The sequence below is a fragment of the Cervus elaphus genome, chromosome 22, assembly GCF_910594005.1.
Source record: "Cervus elaphus chromosome 22, mCerEla1.1, whole genome shotgun sequence".
Lineage (NCBI taxonomy): Eukaryota > Metazoa > Chordata > Mammalia > Artiodactyla > Cervidae > Cervus > Cervus elaphus.
Window position 1 is genome coordinate 35,655,685 of NC_057836.1, and position 15,015 is coordinate 35,670,699.

At 41.4% G+C, this 15,015-nt stretch overlaps 1 protein-coding gene across 3 annotated transcripts in view; it reads right to left on the reverse strand.

The window, feature by feature from the left end:
• The window catches only part of ITPR2 (inositol 1,4,5-trisphosphate receptor type 2), a 563,379-nt gene that overhangs the window by 103,609 nt on the left and 444,755 nt on the right, over nucleotides 1–15,015 (reverse strand). For all 3 annotated transcript variants that reach the window (XM_043881798.1, XM_043881799.1, XM_043881800.1), the window contains 2 exons: nucleotides 14,105–14,230; nucleotides 409–584 (listed from right to left, as the gene is read on the reverse strand). In XM_043881798.1, the coding sequence (XP_043737733.1) occupies nucleotides 409–584; nucleotides 14,105–14,230 (302 nt within the window). The remainder of the gene's footprint in view (nucleotides 1–408; nucleotides 585–14,104; nucleotides 14,231–15,015) is intronic.

The window sequence follows — 15,015 nt, forward strand, 5'->3', positions numbered from 1 at the left end:
TCCTTTGGCCATTTTATAAAAGATACTCACTTCTAAAATTCTACTGAATATAATTTAATCTTTCTTGGATGATTTAGAAGTTACTTTAGAAAGTTAACAGTGGTTCAGAGTCATTTTTGTCAATAGCTGCCCATATAGGATGCCAAAGGCACTAAAATTGGTTTGGGTTAAATTGACTGCAGAACTGGGTCATGACCCAGATGCTACCATCCTAAATATACAAAATTTTCACTTGCCATTTTTTCTTTCTCTAAAAAGTCAATGAAGAAGGTACACATTAAACTCAATTTAATTTGGATTCACAATAAATTAGAATTTATTTACAGAGTTAAAGCATAGAGCTACATTTTTATATTTAGTACACTTTTAATTAATCTAAAACAGTACAAAACTAAATAAAGTACTTACATTTGCTGCACCAAGAAGTATTAATGTAGGCCCAAGACCTATTGTATATATTGACCTGAGCATTATTGACACAAGAAATGGCCGAATACCCACAGGCTTGGAGAAGAAAAACAGCATAGATGTGCAGATTGCCACTGCTATCCAGAGCAGAATTGAGAACAACGGTGAAAGAGTACCTGTAAAATGTAGAAGGAGTTTATTTTTACTAAGAACAAAACTGCAACATGTTAAATCATTTGCCACTCTATTTTATATATATGAAACTCCAATACTTTGGCCACCTGATGTGAAGCACTGACTCATTGGAAAAGACCCTGATGCAGGGAAAGACTGAAGGCAGGAGGAGAAGGGGACAACAGAGGATGAGATGGTTGGATGGCATCACCAACGTGATGGATATGAGCTTGAGCAAGCTCCAGGAGTTGGTGATGGACAGGAAAGCCTGGTGTGCTGCAGTCCATGGGGTCACAAAGAATCAGATATGGCTGAGGGACAGAACTGAACCGATTTCATATAATAGAGCAAGACAAGTTGTAAGACACTGAATTTCAAAGTAACCCACTCTACCTTCAGAAAACTAAGATCATGGCATCTGGTCCCATCAATTCATGGCAAATAGATGGGGAAACAATGGAAACAGTGACAGACTATTTTTTTGGGCTCCAAAATCACTGCAGATGGTCACTGCAGCCATGAAATTAAAAGATGCTTGCTCCTTGAAAGAAAAGCTATGACCAACCTATACAGCATATTAAAGAGCAGAGATATTACTTCACCAACAAAGGCCCATCTAGTCAAAGCTGTGGTTTTTCCAGTAGTCATGTATGGATGTGAGAGTTGGACTATAAAGAAAGCTGAGCACTGAAGAACTGATGCTTTTCAACAGTCCCTTGGACTGCAAGGAGATTCAACCAGTCCATCCTAAAGGAAATCAGTCCTGAATATTCATTGGAATGACTGATGCTGAAGCTGAGACTCCAATATTTTGGCCACCTGATGCGAAGAATCGACTCATTGAAAAAGACCCTGATGCTGGGAAAGATTGAAGGAAGGAGGAGAAGGGGATGACAGAGCATGAGATGATTGGATGGCATCACCGACATGATGGACATGAGTTTGGGTAAACTTGAGGAGTTGGTGATGGACAGGGAGGCCTGGCGTGCTGCAGTCCGTGGGTTCACAGAGTTGGACACGGCTGAGTGACTGAACTGAATGCACTTATATTTAGGGGAGATGTCTTTGTACACATTATTCATTATTTCTTGTACTCAGACACTCAGTGGTGTCTGACTCTTCATGATCTTATGGAATATAGCTCCCTCCCACCCCCAGCTCCTCTGTCCATGGGATTTTCCAGGCAAGAATACTGGAGCAGGTTGCCATTTCCTCCTCCAGGGGATCTTCTGGACCTAGGGATCGAACCACCATCTCTTAAGTCTCCTGAGTTGGCAGGTGGATTCTTTACCACTAGCACCATCTACATTTCCAGAAAGCTTGTGATGAATCCTAGGCTGCTTAAATACTCACTAGTTAATGCTCCTTATATTAGTTCTGAAACTTGTGTGTCTTTCTTTCCAATGGGAGTCATGCTAGATGCTTTGGATAGGGGTTTCTCATTTTGGGAATCTTAATTCAAAATGCACGATTAATGGCCATCAACTATTCAGCTAAATCAAATGGAATCAGGCACTGAACTCACACCTTGTCCTGTTTAATATAATTAAGCTTTTATATTATATTAAAGAATTCAGAATGCACACTCTTTAGTTTTTAATGAAACAGACCTAAGCTTTAACTGTTAAAACACACAAGTGCCTTAATGTGTATGAATACATATGTATATGAATACATATGTATATGTGTATATTTCTCAACGTCTAAAAATAATGTTCAGCTATTTACTTCATCAGAAAATAAAAACTCCAAATGTTTCAAAACTAAACTCCATTGCAACAAAAGTTTCTTTAGAAATGGCCCCAGAAGGGGTTTATAAATACATTTCCTTTTTTAAAAAGGACAATTCATTGATGTCTGCACTGACATGTGTATTCAAGGAATCCCCCTCCGAAGGTCAAGTGATGCTATATTTGGAGAAGTAAATTAAGGGGGAACACTCTTGGGATGGTTAGACCTCAAACCTGTGTATTCAGGCTGATGAAGTCAGAGGGGAGATGACAAAACAGGGATTTTCCGCTAGTTCAGGTAAGTCATTTGGAATCAGGCACTGAACTCATATCTTGTCCTGTTAAATTATTATCAAGTTCTCATGGTGGCTTAGGGGTAAAGAATCTGCCTGCCAATGCAGGAGACATGGGTTCAGTTCCTGATCCAGGAAGATCCCACACGGCTCTGAGCTACTAAGCCCTTGTGCCATAACTATTGAGTCTGTGCTCTAGAGCCTGGGAGTCCAAGTGCTGCAACGACTGAAGTCTGTGTGCTCTGCAACCACACAAGCCACCACAATGAGAAGCTCTCTCACTGCAGTGAAGAGTAGCCCCTGCTCGCCACAGCTAGAGAAAGCCCGTGAGCAGCGATGGAGACCCAGCACAGCCAAAAATAAAGAAATAAAGCTTAAAAAGTGTTTTTAAGTTATAGATTCAGAATGCAAAATATCCATTCTTTAATGAAACACACCTAAACGTTCACTGTTAAAACACACAAGTGTATTTATATATATGTGTGTGTGTGTGAAAGTAAAAGTGTTCGTTGCTGAGTTGTGTCCGACTCTTTGCAACCCCATGGACCCGCCAGGCTCCTCTGTCCATGGAATTCTCCAGACAAGAATACTGAAGTGGGTAGCCATTCCCTCCTCTGGGGCATCTTCCTGACCCAGGGATCAAACCCAAGTCTCTTACATCTCCTGCGCTGGCAAGCAGGTTCTTTACCACCGGTGCCACCTGGGAAGCACCGATTATTTGTTGACTATAAATAGAAACATAATCTGTGAGCTCGTTTTGAGTAAGTCAATCTCTAGTTATAAATTCCCCAAGTTGTGGAGCTTCACTCTTTAGTAAAACTGCCAACATCTTTGCACACTTAACTCTCATCCAGTCACTAGATTCTTCAGTATGATTCATAAGCAATGTCTTGGTGTGACATTCTTATTTTAAAAGTTTCAACTTTGGCGCTGCTAATCACACCGTGCATTGTCACTAATGCCTGATAAACTAACCACAACTTGACCACCCTTTCTCAGACAGTATCTGGCTCACTGAGATTTCCTCTTGATCCAATAAGAAATTATAACCATGAACTTCAAACTGGATATTTGATCCCTTTGTAGAGAGAACTCGAACAGTGTCTAGCTTAGTACCCTGCACATAGTTTAATGTTAAATATGTATTTGTGAAGAGTAAATAAATTTAAAAGTTACTTAAATGGCCATTTACACTATTGTCAATTGACAACAATTTGTAATTATATTTTGTAAGAATGATCACATTGGTTTTTAGCTGAAGATTTGATCTTCAGCTAGAAAAATAAACTGAAATCCTCTGACAAACTTTAGAAGACAGTAGACTGTCAAAGCCATTTTTTATCCATTAAGGGTGGAAAGAGGGGACTGTCTTCTTGATATTTGTATTACTTTTCTCTAATGATCATGTATTACTTTATAATAGAAAAAAATTTAAGAATTCACTCTATATATTTTAAAATATTAGAGTATAACACTTGTCCTTAATAAAAGAAAATTCAAATAGAAACACTGGAGACTGCAATTCTACTCTCCTATCTACTTCACACTGACTTGTTTTAAGTTTACTTATAGCAGGGGTTCCCAGGCCCTGGGCCACAAACCAGTACTGAGCAAGTGAAGCTTCACCTGTATTTACAGTCACTCTCCATAGCTCATATCCCATGGTCTAGGGAAAAATTGTCTTCTATGAAACTGGTCCCAGGTGCCAAAAAGTTTGTGTGTGCATGCTAAGTCGCTTCAGTCATGTCCAACTCTTTGCAACCCCAAGGACTGTAGCCCACTAGGTTCCTCTGTCCATGGGATTCTCCAGGCAGGAATACTAGAGAGGGTTGCTTTGCCTTCCTCCAGGGGATCTTCCCAACTTGGGAATCAAACTATTTCTCCTGCATTGCAGGAAGATTCCTTACCCCTGAGGCACCAGGGAAGCCAAAAAGGTTGGTACTGCTAACTGATAAAACATGCTGCATCTTACTCCCCTCTCTCCACTCCTCTGCCTCCAGTGGAGACTTGTAAGAGTTTCCTATTTCCCCCTTCTCAGTCTAGCTAACGCAAATTAGATAAATCTATGGGTGTTCCTTACTATTGTGTCTCACTGCTTTCTTCATCCTTTAACTAGACTATAAGCTCCTTAAGGACAAGGTCAGTTCTCCCAGGGTTTGTATCTCTAGGTTTGTATCTCTAGGTTGTATCTCTAGTTCTCCCAGGGTTTGTATCTCTAGGGTCAAGCACGGTGTCTGGCATCCAGCCACACTCTATCAGTGGTTGCTATTACGGTGAATGAATTAAAATCACCTTGAAATTTTATTTCCTTTAACACAAAGCACTTGAGGGAAAAAGAATGACATCCCAAATCTGAACACAGTATTTTTAAAAAATCACATGCTAAATGGATATAAGAAGGCACAATTCTCTGCTGACCCCTCTGCCTTTGCCAAACTGGGCAGGGATGGTTGGCATGGCAATGCTCAACTTCTGAGTAGGCATCTCGGAGATTCCCTAGCATCGATAACTGTGGCTTCAGCCACAACCAGCATGACCTCATTCCCTAACTTTGGCACAAGTTTCATTTTTAGAGAAGCATATGTTAAGCATATAAACTAATCAACCAAACAAGGAAACCCACACCAAAATCTACAGCCACACCAATAGGCCCTGGATTCTTGAAAAAATTCAAAGAAAGCTCTGCAAAGCCCAACTACAGAAGGAGCTTATTGGCAGTAGGGGTTGGGAGGGTGGACGTCTTACAAGCTGGTACTCTGAGAATCACCTTCCATTAAGTATCTTCCTTTTATTATCATATGTTACTACTCTGGTTCAAGGCAGACAATGTTCTCTCAGTTAATATTACAACGTAAGCATGAACCAGATATCTGGACATAAGTGATTCCCACAAGCTCACTGTGTGTTCAGACTGGAAAATACCCTTGGAGACAGCATACACAGCCCATTTCCCCCGCTGCCAGCCTCTCTGCCTCACCTGACACATTAGCCAAAGTGACTCCGGAGCAGCTTATATTAGGATCTGGGGTTGGAAAAGGTGGCCCGTTTGGACCACAGGTCTTTTTTCCTGGCTCAAGATTCACCAGGTGATTTTGTGATCAACTTCTCCCCAGAATACAGGAACCTCAGAGCTGGATGGAATCCTCATATTTACTTATTTTTTCTTTTTTAACTTTTTATTTTAGAACTCCTTCTGACTAATGTTACAGTTGCAGATATAATACAAAATTCTCATTGACTCTTTACCTGGCTTCCCCAAATATCGACAGTTTACATAATCACACAACAATGATCAATGTCTGGAAATTAATATGATATATGACATTAATGGAGTTGGACCACAAAGAAGGCTGAGCACCACAGAACTGATGCTTTCAAACTGTGTTGCTGGAGAAGACTGTTGAGAGTCCCTGGACAGCAAGGAGATCAAACCAGTCAATCCTAAAGGAAATCAATCCTGAATATTCATTGGAAGGACTGATGCTGAAGCTGAAGTACCAATACTTTGGCCACTTGATGTAGAGCTGACTCACTGGAAAAGACTCTGACGTTGGAAAAGATAGAAGGCAACAGGAGAAGGGGACAGCAGAAGATGAGATGGCTGGACCATCACTGACTCTATGGACACTAATGTGAATAAACTCCAGGAGATGGTAGAGCACAGAGGAGCCCGGCGTGCTGCAGTCCCTGGAGTCACAAAGAGTGGGACACTTAGTGACTGAACAACAACCACTTTAATCTAAAGACCTTTATTCAAAGTTCATGAACTGCCAAAATCATGTCTTTTTTTCTGAACCAGGATCACACATTGCATTTAGCTGTCATGTCTCTTAGTCTCTTTTAATTCCTCAGTACTTCTTTGACTTCACAAGCTTCAAGAGTACTGGCCAATTATTTTGTAGAATATTTCTCATTCTGGATTTGTCTGAAATTTCCTCACTTTATGCATTTTTGTCAAAAGATGCCATATCCTTGTCAGCACATCATGTCAAGAGGCACCTGATGTTGCTGTGTCCCTTCACTGGTGACATTAACATTGGTCACATAATTAAAGTGATTTCTCCACTTTAAAGTCACTCTCTTTCATAATAAGTATATTATGGGGAAATACTTTGACTATGTCAATATCCTGTTTCTCATTATACTTTCTTATCTAACACATCTCTATTAATTTCAGCATCCACTGATGATTATTACTGTTATATGGAATTTGCCAAACAGCAACATTCTATTTCTATTAACTCCTTCTATACTGATTAACAGGAATACTATTGTAAGGAAGAGCTTTCTCCTCTACCAATATGGATTCCTGGATTCTCATTTTATTCTGCGGGTTATTATGTATTACTGTAACTATTTTTATCTCAAAATTTCCACAGACTTGGCCACTGGGAGACCTTTCAAGTTGAATCCTGTGTTCTTTGACACATTCCCATCATTTTTGGTAGCACTTTTTTGGAAGGAATCTTAATGATCAACTAATTCATCTCTAAATCGTCTCAAAGCGTCCCAGCCAAGGAGTCATCCAGCCTATGCTTGACAAAATCCAGTGTTAGAGACTTGCATATCCAGCACAGAATTTACCTTCTCCAGCCAGTTCTGATGGCCAAGTATAGTAATCAGTCTTAACTTTGCTTTCTCAGCCTTCCCAGCTATGCATAGCATGTAACAGAAGGTTGGAGGCTCAGCTAATCCTGATCAAAACTGTAACCTTATTCATGGAGCTATAATTAAATAACCCATCTAGAACTGTAAGCAGATTACCCAAATATAACCTTGGGGTTCCATACTGCCAAAATGGCAGCACATGCTTTCCCTTTCCCCTTAGTGCCCTACCCACACCCAGACACTTAAGAGTGAGCCTCCACCTCGGTTACTGCTGTTAGCCTCTATTCGGTGCTATCAGAAGAGTAAAGTGCACACCTGTGCCTGATGAGGACAAACCTTGTCTTCCTGCCTTGTTTTTGTTGGTCTTACTTCTTTCTGAGGCTGGAGCCTCATTCCCAATTTTACCATATATGTAGTTTCAAGTTCTTGTTCAAGGACCGGCTGTATTAGTGACACCTCGGGAAACTTGTTAAAAAGTATGTATTTCCAGACTCCGGAATTACTGGTCAAATCTTCCAAAGCCTCAAGTTCTTCATACTTTATAGAATTGTCAGGAAGATTACATGGAATTATGTATGTGACATGCTTAGCACTTTGCCTGATCCAATCTAAACAGTAAACAATAACAGTTGCTATTATCTCATTAGCAATACTATTACAACTGTTATTAGTCAGGCAAGTATGAAAAATGCATCAGGTGCTTTACTTTCCCCTGAATGAGTAAAGAGTAGATGTTCAGAGGGTACCCGTGCCCATCACCATCATATTTAACATATAACAGGTGGCAGCACAAGCTATATACTTCGGCTCTGGTGGTCTTGTAAGGTGTATCACAGAATAGAACTTAGGGAAGATGTGCCTCTGTATAAAGGGGCACCTGTTATTGACACACTTCTAACCTAATCATCCTGCAGAAAAGTCCAAGAGCATAAACAAATGCTTTAACCGTTCAGTCTTAGATCTGCCATTCTTCTCTGGGCTTCCATCTCTTTATGTGTCAATGATGATTTGATATTAGATAATTTCCAGAACTGCTTCTATATCTAAGACTTTATGCTCTATTTACCAGGATGCTACAATCTAGTTAGCATTCCGTGTGCAGATGATACTAATTTATCATTTCAGGCTGGGCTTCTCTCTTTACGAAAGTTATGTTCTTTTGTGCCAAGAGGGCTATCATCAGTAAACGAGACTAAACACAGTGAAGACAGCTGTTTCCACTTCCTGCTGTATTTGCAACTTCCCCACAATGGACGGCCAAATATTTGCTGTGTTCATTGCTATTTAACTCACACACCTACTCCCTTGTCTAATATTCTTTTACTAGCACTGGCGTACCTTCTAAAAAAAATCAAACCTTTCTATAACTACTCAGATTATACCCAAAGGCTAGAACTTTGCTATCTGCCATCTGTAACAGACCTTAGAAATAGCAAATTACTTCTGCAATCCCATTTCCCTTCCTGCTCACTCCCCTTCCTACTCACATCCGAAATAGGTTGAAATACCTCTTGCTCTTCTCATACCCTCCTTTCCACTGAGCTTCCCTTTGTAGTATTAATATTCACCTTGTAACAACAACTAAGCTTTATCAAATGATTAGCAGTAGTAGTGTTAATTGCTCAGTCGTGTCTGACTCTTTGTGACCCCATGGACTACAGCCCACCAGGCTCCTCTGTCCATGAAATTCTCCAGGCAAGAATACTGGAGTGGGTTGCCATGTCCTTCTCCAGGGGATCTCCCAACCCCAATAGAACCTGTGTTTCCTGCATTGCAAGCAGATTCTTTACTGTCTGAGCCCCCAGGGAAGCCCAGATAAAATGTAAGTGCTATGTAAATAGTTGAAGATGAGTGGCAAATTCAAGTTTTATTTTTTGGTATCATATGATTACTAGTGGCTATTCTTAATGCTTTACCTATGACATCTCATTAAATTCTCACATAATCCTATAAACTGATGAGATACAAAAGCATCTTGTGGTTATTATTTGCTGGTATCTCTCATCCTGTCCTCTGAGCCATTCTTTCAATGCCCATTCCAAAGTTATCTACCTGATTGTATCCCAATCAGGATACAGATTATGACATATTCTCCCACATTCTTTTGCCAGATTTAAAGAAAACTTAATTTCCACAGTCTTTAGTGTATCTCTCCTATTATTTCCCGTTTCACTTAACATGGGATAATTTTTCTTGTCATTGCTTTCACAAAACCTCATGTATCAGCAGTCTGATAATATTAACTTCATGGTCAATATCCTTTGTGCTCTATTATTATAATCTGCCTTGTGCTGTACATTTAAAATTACTTTTCAGGGGGTACTCTTTTGCCCCCTTCTGATGCCTATGTCAGAAGCTTTCTCTATCTCCTTTATACTTTAATAAAACTTTATTACACAAAAGCTCTGAGCGATCCAGCCTCGTCTCTGGCCCCGGATTGAATTCATCTCCGGAGGCCAAGAATCCCGCGTCTCATCGTTCAGTAACAACCTTTCATCTTGGGGGCTCGTCCGGGATCCTTCAGGACAAGGTAAGGATGCTTGGAGCTCTAGTTCTTTTTTCTCCTAGCGAACACATTTTCCGCTGTACTTTACTAACTCTATGGTGTGCTTGTGTAAATGAATGAAACGCCCTGCTCGAAGCAAGTGAGGAGCCCTGCTCTGCGGTTCCACGGCGACCTCATAAGGCTTATGGCAGAAACCTGTTGGGGGTTTATACCGATCTGCCAATGCCAAGAGGCAACCAATGTCTCCTTTGGGAACCGACCAGAAACGGGCAAAGCATGTGGACCGAACCCTCCTTTCTCGGTCAAACTTTTTGGTCTCTTTGGCCATTTCATAACTCCTTGGGAATTAGAAGTACTAACCTTATCTATCGGACGGATCATAGGTTTTCAAGGGGCTTGTAATCTATGTTGATACTGTACTGTGGCCTAGGTCTCAAATTTGGATTGGTAGTCAGGAGGCGCCTAGCCTCGCTAGGCATGGAAAGTTCGGCAGCTAGATGGAGCTTTAACTCCCAGAGCATCTCTGAGGTTAAAGGTTACTCGGATTGGAACTGCAATGGTTTTCTCCTTTGGTAACACTGGCTCTTAGTGGACCAGAGGAGGCTCTTATACCGGTGTGGTGACGCTTGGAAGGAACATCTCAGTTTCATGTTTGTGTCGGTCTTACTGTGGTCAGGAATACACTCAGGGTCGTGCACAGCACTCAGGTGACGAATGTGTCCCCCAGAGGTCTTAGCCTGGGAGGCATTCCGGAAGGTTACTCTGATTGCACCCCGGGTGGCATCAGAGGCAAGTGAGGTGAAGGGCTGGACGTCAGTCAGGGATGCCATCAGGTCTACCCCTGGTGCATCCCCACCCCGTCTCGGTGGTAGAACTGGGAGGGACGAGTGCGACGCCTGCGTCGGTAAGGGACAGACTAAGTCCGACCAGGAAGGAAAAGCTTTTGGTGTAACGTCTGTCTACACCCCCATCTAGAGCAGGGAGGGACGCCTCCGGTAGAAAAATGGCGCTGGTCGCTTTTTTTCTCTCTTACAGATGGGAGCTAACAATTCCAGCCTCACTCCTTTGAACTGTATCCTGAAAAACTGGGATAGATTTGATCCCCAGGGCTTAAAGAAGACACACCTGGTCTTACTATGTGATACTGCATGGCCACGGTACCCACTGGAGGATGGCGAACGGTGGCCAGTTGGAGGGTCTCTTAAGTATAATACTGTTTTACAATTAGACCAGTTCTGTAAAAAGCAAGGGAAATGGGTAGAAGTAGCGTATGTGTTGCCCTTTTTCTCTCTGTGAAATATGCCAGTCTTATGTCCTAAGGGTGTAGATTTGGGTGTGAAACCTTCCGCTCCCCCCTGTCCTCCTACTTTGCCCCCGTATCCGGGGCTCCAAGCTGAGGTTCAAACTACTCTGGTTTCAGTAGAAACTCAGACCATCGAAGTAAGAGATGAGAGGGAGGACAGAAGGCAAAGAGATAAAGAAAAGCAGGTTTCTCCAATCTATCCCTGGGATATGTCCAGAGTAGCCAGAGAGACTGAGGGACAGCCACTCATGCTGTTGCCTCTTCACGAAGTACCCACCGGGAGAAATTATCAGTCTATGAGAGTTAATAAGCCTTTCTCTTATCAAGAGATACAAAGAATCAAGGAGGATCTGGGAGACTATTTAGAGGACCCAGAAAAATATATTAGAGCTTTTAAAGGTGTTACTCTGCATTATGACCTCACTTGGAAGGATGTGATGTATATCTTGGGACAAACGCTGACTCCCGACTCAAAGGCTCGAGTTTTGGGAAAAGTGGTTGCTTATGGAGATGAATGGCTTGGTAATGAATCAGTGGGAAAGAGGGAGGACGAGATAACTGCCCTCCCCACTGGGAGTCAGGCGGTCCCAGCTACAGAACCAGACTGGGACTATAACACTGCTAAAGGAAGATGGGATCAGAGTCATTTTGTCAGATGTATTCTCAGACAGGCGCGTTCTAAGCCTTTAAACTATGGCTAACTGGCAGACATAGAACAGGAGGAGAAAGAAGCTCCTGGTAAATTCCTAGACAGACTGAGAGAAGCCCTTCACAGATTCACTGAGATTGATCCCGAAAGTGAGGAGGGAAAAGTGATCTTAAAGGATAGATTTCTCACTCAGTCGGCTCCAGATATTCGCCTTAAGTTATCAAAATGGGCGTATGGACCAAATTGGTCTTTAGATAATCTGTTACAACTGGCTCAGACAATCTATTATGGAAGGGAATATGAGGAAAAGAAAGAAAGGCAGAGAAAGACGAAGGAAAAGGCGGAAGCCCTCGCAATGGCTATGAAAACCGTTCTTAAACAGCCTGAGAAAAATGCCCAGAGGGACCCAGGTGAAAAGGGATGGGCTTGCTATTGCTGTGGAAAGGAGGGGCATCTCAAGCGGGATTGCCTGCTCAGGCATCTAAGCCGCCTCCGGCTCCATGCCCGGTCTGCAAGGGACCACACTGGAGGAGAGACTGCCCCCAGAGGCGTAGGTCTTAGGGGTCTGACTCTCAAGACAATCAGGACTGAAGGTGCCCGGGGGTCCCCACACAAGCTCCTGTCCTAGTTACACCTGAGGAACCCCGGGTATTGATAACGGTGGGAGGCCAATCCGTCAATTTCCTTTTAGATACTGAGGCAACTTACTCCGTGCTTACTGAAGCCCCTGGCCCACTTTCTTCCCGATCCGCTTCCGTAATGGGACTGTCTGGAGGAGCCAAAAGATGGGCCCAATAATCTATGTGAGCCTACTTCTGCTGACTCCAGAAATCCTGAGTCTGCCGTTTGATCCTCAAGACAATGCCTTCCTGTCCTGGGCTCACTCCTATGCTGCATTCCACAATCGGTCTAACTGCTGGGTCTGCGGAGCACTCCCCTCTTCATCAGTGGAAGGCGTTCCATGGTGGACTTCTCCACTTCAAGGAAAGGACTTTCTCCAAGTCTGCAAGTAACTTCAACAATCGCATGTGATACCTCTTCTTAAACTGATGACATCTAACAACCTTAAGATGGACTGATGTAACTATGGACATAATGTGACTTTTCATTTTGATTTTAACTTGGTTTAATGACTATTTTGCCTTACGTCTGTAACTGTATAATGGGGTTTTCTAACAGTCTAAAAGCTTTTAATTTACAAATAGTTGTCCAAGCTCCTATGAGTGCCACAGCCTCCTCCAACTATTACTTAGAGCCCCTGGATCAGACATCCTCACTATGAGGATTAGGAGAATATGTTGCCTCACCAATTTAGGGACAACGCCCCTTGTCAGCTCGGAAGCAGTTATGGAATGAGAACGACGCCCCTTTTCCCTAGGCAACATAATTCTCCTAAAAGAAAAGGGGGGAATATGAGAGTCATTTCCTAGGCAGGTTGATAAGAAGTCTAAGGGTCCCCAAGGAGAGAGAGGTCTGGGATATTCAAGGAGGAAGAAAGGACAAACTTTTACTTTTTTCCTCTACATTCCTTAGGATTATATAACAATAATGTATCCTGCCTGAGGACAGTCTTTGGATTAAACCCTCTGGCTAATTCTGTTATCTTAAAACATAAATTATGGGAGTAGGTCTGGTCTTTACAAGGATGTATCCTGCCTGAGGACAATCTTTGGATTAAACCTTCTGGCGAACTCTGTTATCTTAAAATGTAAATTATGGGAGTGGGTCTGGTGAGGTCTTTGCAGCCTCCAGACATTCTTTGGATTCATTGGAGAGTATATAACTCCATTGCTAATACTAGCAAAGGGGGTACTCTTTTGCCCCCTTCTGATGCCTATGTCAGAAGCTTTCTCTATCTCCTTTATACTTTAATAAAACTCTATTACACACACACACAAAAAAATTACTTTTCAAAATACCTGCATGCTCACTGTAGAATCCTTAAAGTTATTATAATCTGCCTTATGCTGTACATTTAAAATTATTTTTCAAATTACCTGCATGCTCACTGTAGAATCCTTAAGACAATACCAAAAACAAAGAAAAGAGAGTAAAATAGAGATTCTACTACTTAAGATAATCACAATCAACATTTTGGCATACATCTCTCACTTTCCCATGTATTTATATGATTGAGATGATACATAAAATGCCTTTACTCACAAAATAAGGTAGAAATATTTTTTCTTGCCTTATTTATCAATATAGCTCTTCTAGCTCTTCTGTATATGAACTTCTTGAAAAATATTTACATTGACGATCATTTTCTGCCTATTCTACTTACGATCATTCTGTTTCCAGTGAATGAAGAAAAGCTATGTAACAAGAATGAAATTGTTGTAACTGGGAAGGTCTAAATAGTTAAGGCATGCATCAAAAGTATTGTTTTTAGACTCTAAGATATTTATCATTTAAAGACAGACAAGCACTTGCCTTCATCTCCATCATCCCCAAATGGGTAGAAGAGAGCCACAGCTAAGTTGATGAACACAGCCAGGTTGAAGGAGATGCTCCCCCAGAGAGAAATATGCCTTGAGAACCAGAACAGGGCAGGATTACCTGGTGAGAAAGAGGCACAGTGGGACAGAACAGAAAATGAATTTTGATTTCAATATCAGAGGCCTACTGAAATAACATTTTCCTAAATGCATTTTTGCAAACTACTATAAAAGTATATATAAACAAGCATTTAATGCAACTTATTTTAGAATATTTATCATCAATACCATAAAGGAGTTTTCCATTTGATTCCTTCTTTTCTTTAGCCAGTTTACGCCTAAGCCATTGTAGAAGGGTGAGTAATTCTGCAACTGCTAATTCTGGTCAGAAAAGATGACTCTGGGTTAATTCTTTTTAATATATCCCTAGAGCAGGTTGGGGGAAGGAAGTTTAGCAGTCAACTGGGGCCCCTTTTAATGGAATGGTATACATTGCTGTGTAATTTAGTAATATCAATTAATTGATATTACTCACTCCCCTGTCTTAAAATAAAACCCCCACCCTTTGCACAGATGTATCTCTGGTGAAAGTTTCAAATCACAGTCACAGTCACCTGAAACTCAAACTTAATAGCATGGCACAGCACTGCTTACTGAGAACTACTGATTTATAATATTACCTAAGATTTAAACCTTTATGCTTCCCAAGAACTTGTTGGGTTTGCAATAGCAAAAGGAAGTGAAAGATACAACAAAAACTACCAATAAATGGGAGAGGTTTTGCTGAATGTTTTCAGAAATTGGATTCTGTATCTGTCACCAGAAATGAATTGATAGATGCATCTACTGAATAAAATTTACATAAGCCAAAACTCAGTTTCTTTCACCTCTCCTAAAAAACTGGAC